This window comes from Barbus barbus (genome assembly GCF_936440315.1).
Source record: "Barbus barbus genome assembly, chromosome: 5".
NCBI classification, from domain to species: domain Eukaryota; kingdom Metazoa; phylum Chordata; class Actinopteri; order Cypriniformes; family Cyprinidae; genus Barbus; species Barbus barbus.
In genome coordinates, this window is record NC_136733.1 from 8282216 (window position 1) to 8289486 (window position 7271).

At 36.9% G+C, this 7271-nt stretch overlaps 2 protein-coding genes across 2 annotated transcripts; both read left to right on the forward strand.

Moving 5' to 3' along the window:
- LOC306869231 (G-protein coupled receptor 54-like) lies at positions 1-2782 on the forward strand. Its single transcript, XM_079415905.1, has 4 exons — positions 1-119; positions 713-848; positions 1006-1244; positions 2082-2782. Exons 1-4 carry the CDS (start codon positions 90-92, stop codon positions 2430-2432), a joined length of 756 nt encoding a protein of 251 aa, XP_079272031.1. The 5' UTR covers positions 1-89; the 3' UTR covers positions 2433-2782.
- Positions 2783-3718: 936 nt separating this feature from the next.
- Positions 3719-6707, forward strand: LOC306869677 (dual specificity protein phosphatase 18; the record flags this gene model as incomplete). Its single annotated transcript, XM_079416539.1, has 2 exons — positions 3719-3731; positions 6158-6707. The coding sequence occupies exon 2, from the start codon at positions 6168-6170 to the stop codon at positions 6705-6707; it is 540 nt and encodes a 179-aa protein (XP_079272665.1). The 5' UTR covers positions 3719-3731; positions 6158-6167.
- Positions 6708-7271: the final 564 nt, after the last annotated feature.

Consider the following 7271-nt stretch of genomic DNA (forward strand, 5'->3'; position numbering starts at 1 on the left):
TTGCCACCACAGATATACTTTTCCTGGTCTGTTGTGTTCCTTTCACTGCCACTTTGTACAGTCTTCCTAGCTGGATATTTGGGGACTTCATGTGTCGACTGGTCAATTACCTGCAACAGGTGAGAGCGTTTGTACTCTCTATAATGCTTCTAGAGGAGAAAGACAAAATGTCATGAAATGTCATATTTTTTAATAAAAAACTAAATATGATTTACAACAGACTTACCCCACACACGTAATGGAAGAAAATGATAAATATAATGAACCTAAGAGGAGGATTTTCAGAATTCAGTTAATGGTAATGTTAAGAACATCCAAATAGATAAGAAGTCTTAATAATTTAATGTTCAGAATTCTATTAATGTGAGTTAAGAATGTTAATATGAATTATGAGTTGTTTAAAATTGAGACTGATTACTCTGAAACATTTTGATATTGAGAGAATTTACATTTCTTCCGAAATTGTGTAATTATCATTCATTTGAAACAAAGTAAAAATAGAACCACCAAACACATGACTACATGCAACGTCAACGGACAACATCCTACGGAACTAGGGAGCTCATTGAGATGCATCCAAACTAATTCTCAAAATAAATTGTGCTAACAGTTTTGGCCCGCAGGCCGCCTGTTGCCGACCACTGCCATACAGGATGTGGAATATGGTTGTGTAGTTTAGTCTTTTAAGCAGTGTCTTTGAATGAATTCACAGGTAACTGCACAGGCAACCTGCATCACTTTGTCTGCAATGAGTGTGGATCGTTTTTACGTGACCGTCTATCCACTACAGTCCCTCCGTCATCGAACGCCACAGATGGCTCTGTCTGTATGCACCACTATTTGGATATGTATGAAAATCATTCCAATTAATTTAAGTAGAATCCCAATTTCAATGCTTTTGATATTTGTTTGACAGCTATTCATCTTATCATATAGTAGTTATACACTTTTGAAAATAAAGGTTGCAATAGTGGTAAAATGTAATTTTTTTATCTTTTAACACAGGTTCATTGCTGCTTTCAGTGCCGATAGCATTGTATCAGCACACAGAGTCTTCGTTCTGGTTCGGTCCACAGACATACTGCACCGAGGCATTTCCCTCTCTCATTCATAAGAGGGCTTACATTCTTTACTCCTTCTTGGCTGTTTACCTGCTGCCCCTGATCACCATCTGCATGTGTTACACTTTCATGTTGAAACGTATGGGTCAAGCCACGGTGGAACCTGTTCATGGCTGTAACCAGGTACAGATGTGATAGCATGGTTGCATGATGGAGGTAAACTTTTCAATGTAAATTCCTTATCAATTAAACATGCATAGAATTTTACGATATCGTCCCAAATAAGGCTATAATCAGAATTAAACTGTGCTGATCAGATTGTAGTAACTTTCTGAATCAGTGCGGTAACAATAAACGTTAGCTGTTCTTAATGTTGTGAACTTTCAGAAGAGTATAAGGAAAGGAAGGGAATATATATATATACAATATTGTGGAGATGCTAAATAGTTTCATAAGTAATAAGAATTAGCTAAATAATTACACACGTTTTATCAAACTATTCAAACAAAATCTCAAAACTAGTGATCTTAAACTGGTGGGTTGTGTCCAAGGAAAAGGCTACTACTCCTGTCTTTAGCTCTGGGAGTGATATGCAGGTGGGGAAAATGCAGAATGCAAATAACAAAATTAATGTTTATGTGTCAAAATAGGTCAACATCACAGCTACAATGACAATGACACAGAAAAACGTTATTGTTGGAATTTCAGAACAATTTCTTCCAGCTGATAAACATTAAAAACTTTGACAGCCAATCAGAATTCATCCGACTTTAAAGAATTTGTGCATTTAAAGCAATAAATGACACTGCAGTGCACTTATAATAAACGTAATGTTATCATGCCTTGGTTATTGTTCTGTGGTTATTATTGGTGTGAACAGATCACACTATTGTTAATGCTTTTACAAAATGATCAGTTTTCTTTTAGAATCAATGCACTAAACCCTTTCTCTTGGATGAAAATGTTATACATAAAACCATAATGAACATAATTTGTCTAAGAGTGCTGTTGGTTTTGTAGCTGCAGACGTCAGCAGAACGGGTTGAAGCAGTGCGGACCAGAGTATCCAGAATGGTGGTTGTGATGGTGCTGCTGTTTCTGGTCTGCTGGGGTCCAATCCAGATCCTGATTCTCTTACAAGCATTCTGTTCTGAAGATGTGAGTCACAGCTATACACTCTACAAACTAAAGATCTGGGCTCACTGCATGTCCTATTCCAATTCCTCCATAAACCCCATGATCTACGCCTTCATGGGAGCCAACTTCAGAAAGGCCTTCAGAAGTGTGTTCCCTTTGATCTTCAAAAGGAACGCAAGAACAACCCAGCCTCTCCACACCTTTAACAGAGAGATGAACTTTCTTTCATCCTGACCTTCGAGGATATTTGAACTGGTTAGGCATAATTATACCTTTGACAGACAAAGTCAGTAACACTTGATGAAGATGCACTCGGACTGAAACTAACAATTCAACTGGAAATCGAGGTGATCAGTTTATACAGTTTTAGAAACAGTTCTTTGAAATGATGAAGTACTTCAGCATACACTTCAGCATACTTTTAAAAAGACTGCTTCAAACTGTAATGTTTTCAGACACTTAATTGCATGCTAATTGCAATTACTGTAAGTGTAGCTTAATTTTTCATTAAATGCAGTTAAGTACATCTTTATATTTCATAAAAACTTCTATTGCCTATAAAATATGGTTAAAGTGTATTGCTGAATAAAAACTAAAAAATGAACTAAAAAACACTTTAATGTCATTTGTATTGAAAATTGTGTCGTGTTTAAATAAATATTTGTAATTACACATTTCTGAAAAAACTAAAACACTTTAAAATCACACTACAGTTCAAATTATAATCAGATACTTTACATGTGCTTTAGTATGTTAGTCAACACACCAAAAAAGTGATTTCTTCAAAGCACAACAAATGATTGTCAAAGCATACTTATTTAATGTACGTCAAAGTAAAATTATTCATTTGACATCATTACAAAGTGAACTTTTAAAAAAGCATGCCAAGAAATATAACAGTGGCCTTTTATGCCATTAATTAGCATTATATTATCTTCAGGTACAGTGTTTTTAAAAAAATACTTTTGAAATTTCACTACAAGTAAACATTCAATGCAATTACGCACACATCTTCTTTTTTATTTATTTTATTTAAATTTTTTAAAAGGGTACTCTTTCATATATACGGATAAACAAATACATTGATAAAAGTATGCACTACCAGGATAAGCATGGATCATTTGAGTTTTCATCTCATGGCCTCTAACTAGTGTGAGTTTTCTGCAGTCCATGCAGGATAAAAGTAGACTACTTAAAAGAAAGAGAAAAAAAATAATCTGTGATCCAATCATCCAATGGTCTGAAAGCATTCGCTATAGATCAGTGGTCCTGGGGACCCACTGCTCTGCACGTTTTGTATGTCTCTCTTATCTGACACACTCAGTTCAGTTCATGCATCTCCCTCCTAATGATCTGATGATCAGGTGTGTTAAATAAGAGAGGCACTCAAAATGTGCAGAGCAGTGGGTCCCCAGGACCACTGAGAAAGATAGATAGATAGATAGACTCTCAACGCTAGGTGGCGATGTACAGCTACAGTTTCCAAACCGTATTGAGTAGAAGAAGACTTCATCAGCTAATAGCCGCGCTCAGGTAGGTAATCATATTATTGCTCATATTTTAGCACTTTTTGCAGTCATAGCCTACTAATAAAGCTTTTAAGACAATCCAAGATATATATTTTATAATGCAGCGTAAACTACTGATAAATACACTGACTTCTGATGCACAGTTGTGAAATGTGTATCATGTATCAATGCACTGATAAAGAGCGGTGACTGCTTTATGATGTTGGATTAATTCTACAAACGTCCTTTAAAAAAAATGGCCGAGGTTTTCGAGGTAAATCCACCCAAATCTGGACAATCTCTCTCTCTCTGTCTGGTATCAGTATCATGGGTAGTAACTGACATGTGATCTGGATTAAATAATCAGAATCCATAAATGAAGTACTTGTAATTAGATTTTAAAATACTCCTACACTTACTTTTTTATTGATTACATATTACTCGTTATCATGTATTTATTCTCCATAATTATTCTTTTGCATCTTTTAAATGTACCTTTCTAAATGATCTTTCTGCAACATTCAGAAAGTCTTCCAGTTTTGTTGACATTCACACAAAGACCAGTCACTAGTCAGGAGGCTGTAATTACACAGAAAACTGAGAGGCCACTCAGCATTTGACCACTGGATTTACAGAAATCATTTCAATTTTAAGAACGCTTTTAATGAACACATTCATTTATATTATTATTATTTTATTATTACTTACACCCCTCTCACCATAATGACAAAGCAAAAACTGGATTTATCACAACTTTGCAAATTTATTAAAAAGGAAACACTGAAAAAAATGACATTGCACAAGTATTCATACCCTTAACTCAAAACTTAAAGCACTTTGGCAACAATTACAGCCTCAGGTCTTTTGGGGTATGATGCAAGCTTTGCACATCCACATTTGTTTTGTTTTTTTTGCCATTATTTTCTTTAGATCATCTCAAGCTCTGTCAGGTTGGCTGGGGACCATCGGTGGACAGCCATTTATAGGTTTCTCCAAAGCTGTCTGATTGGTTCCAAGTTCAAGTCTGGCTGGGCCACTGGAGGATATTCATAGAGTCGTCCCTAAGCCACTCCTGCATTGTCTTGGCTGTGTGCGTAGGGTGATTGTCATGATGGAAGGTGAACTTTCAGCCCAGTCTGAGGTTCTGAGCGCTCTGAACCAGGTTTCCATTAAGGATATCTCTGTATTTAGCTTTGCATCTTCTCTTATCACTTGCACTGTCCCTGCCCCTGAAAATCACCCCCACTGCATGATGCTGCCGCCACCATGCTTCACCGCTGGGATGGTATTATGCAGGTAATAAGCGGTGCTTGGTTTCCCTGAGACACGAATAAGGAATTGAGGTTCATCAGACCGGAGAATCTTTTTTTTTTTTTTCATAGTCAGAGTTATTTGGGTGTATTTTTGTAAATTCCAATCAGGGTTTCATGTATCTTTACTGAGGAGAAGCTTGAGTTTGGTAACTTTGCCATCAAGCCCAGATTGGTTGGGTGTCGCAGTGATGTTTGTCCTTCTGTAAGTTTCTTTCCCATCTCCATATAAGATCATGGAGCTCAACCACAGTGACCATCAGTGTCTTGATCACCTCTCGAACCAAGACCCATCTCCTTCAATTGCTCAGTTTGGCCAGGAGGCTAGATCTAGGAAGAGTCCTGATTGTTTCAAACGTCATCCATTAAGGATTATGGAGGCCAAATGCTCCTGTGAACCTTCAACACAGCAAAATGTTAGTTTTTTTTGTAGTCCTCCACAGATCTGTCTCAACACAATCCTGTCTCTCAGCTCTGCAGGCCATTCCTTTGACCTCATTGCTTAGTTTATACTCTGATATCCATTTCAGCTGTTAAACTTTATATAGACAGGTGTGTGTGCCTTTCCAAATCATGTCCAAACCACTGAATTTGCCACATTTTAACTCCAGTCGGAGTATCGAAACATCTGAAAGACGATCCAGTGAAACTGGAATGCTCCTGATCTAAATTTAAAGTGTCAAAGCAAAGGGTATGACGACTTGTGCAATGTCATTTTTTCAGTGTTTCCTTTTTAATAAATTTGTTAAGTTGTGATAAATCCAGTTTTCGCTTTATCATTATGGTGAGTGGGGTGTAGATTTATGTGGGAAAAAAGTCATTTAAAGCAGTTTAACATAACGCAACAACAAAATGTGAAAAAAATTAAGCGGTATGAAGACTTTCTGTAGGCACTGTAATTTATATTATAATATAATAAATATAAATATTTTCTATATCAATCTAACATGTTTTTCCTTAATATATAGATGTATGTGTGTGTATTTATACATAATAAATATACACAGTACACACACAAACTTTTATTTTGAATGTGATTAATCGCGATTGTTTTACAGCCCTATATGCAGCATTAATGTTTGTCAAATTATGCTTTTTAGTTGTGATTTTTGCAATACTGACACTTGCACATTTTCCCCAGTATTCATACCATGTCAGGAAGAGCAGGTGGACTCGGTGGGTTTGCTCAGATTACGGACTGTTTGTACATCGGCAACAGCAAAACAGCAAGTGACTCTTCGGCCATTCGTTCTCTCAACATTACATGTGTTATTAACACGACTCAGGACATAAGCAAGACAAACATTCCCACTGTGGATTACATGCACGTGCCTGTCTCTGATGATCCTGAATCCAGACTCTGTGACTATTTTGACACCGTTGCTGATAAGATACAGCATGTCAGTGATGAAGACGGACGCGTGCTGCTTCACTGTAACGCAGGCGTCAGTCGCTCGGCGACGCTGTGTCTGGCGTATCTGATGAAACACCGCCGTCTGACGCTAGTGGAGGCGCACGCGCTGCTCAAATCACTCAGACCCATAGTGAGACCCAACAGTGGCTTCTGGAGGCAGCTGATCGAGTACGAGCGCAAATTACATGGCAAAAATACAGTCTGTATGATAAACTCGCCTGTCGGACACATTCCAGATCTGTATGAGAGAGAAACAAGAGGCTTGATTCCACTTTAGGAAATGAATTTTTATGATTCCTAACCATGATATCTTTGTGTTTCCTGTCATTGCATTCATATTTGAATGATTCGGGACATTTTTGTAGTGGATTTATGTATTATATTTTTGTCTGAAATGTTTTATTGTTTTTAATATATAATAAAGTTTTTGATGATGTGCAACAATATGGCCGAAGATTTCACATTTAAATTCTGTGGCCTCTAAAAATATTTTTTTCACTTAAACTACACTTAAAAAAAAAAAAAAGATTGATGAAAATTTACACACCCTCAGGCCATCCAATATGTGGATAAGATTTTCACTGGAGAAAGCATTATTATGAATCATGGACTCGTATTTTGGCCTGAAGCAACAGTTTAGCTTTAAAACTTCTTAATGATGGAATAGTTTCTTACAAACACAAAGGTTGGACAAGACATTACCTGATGGACTGGAGTCGTGGATTATTGTGATGTTTTTATCAGCTCTTTGGACTCTCATTCTGACGGCACCCATTCACTGCATCACATGCATCCATTGGTGAGCAAGTGATGTAACTGACTTCATACGTCCACTAAATAA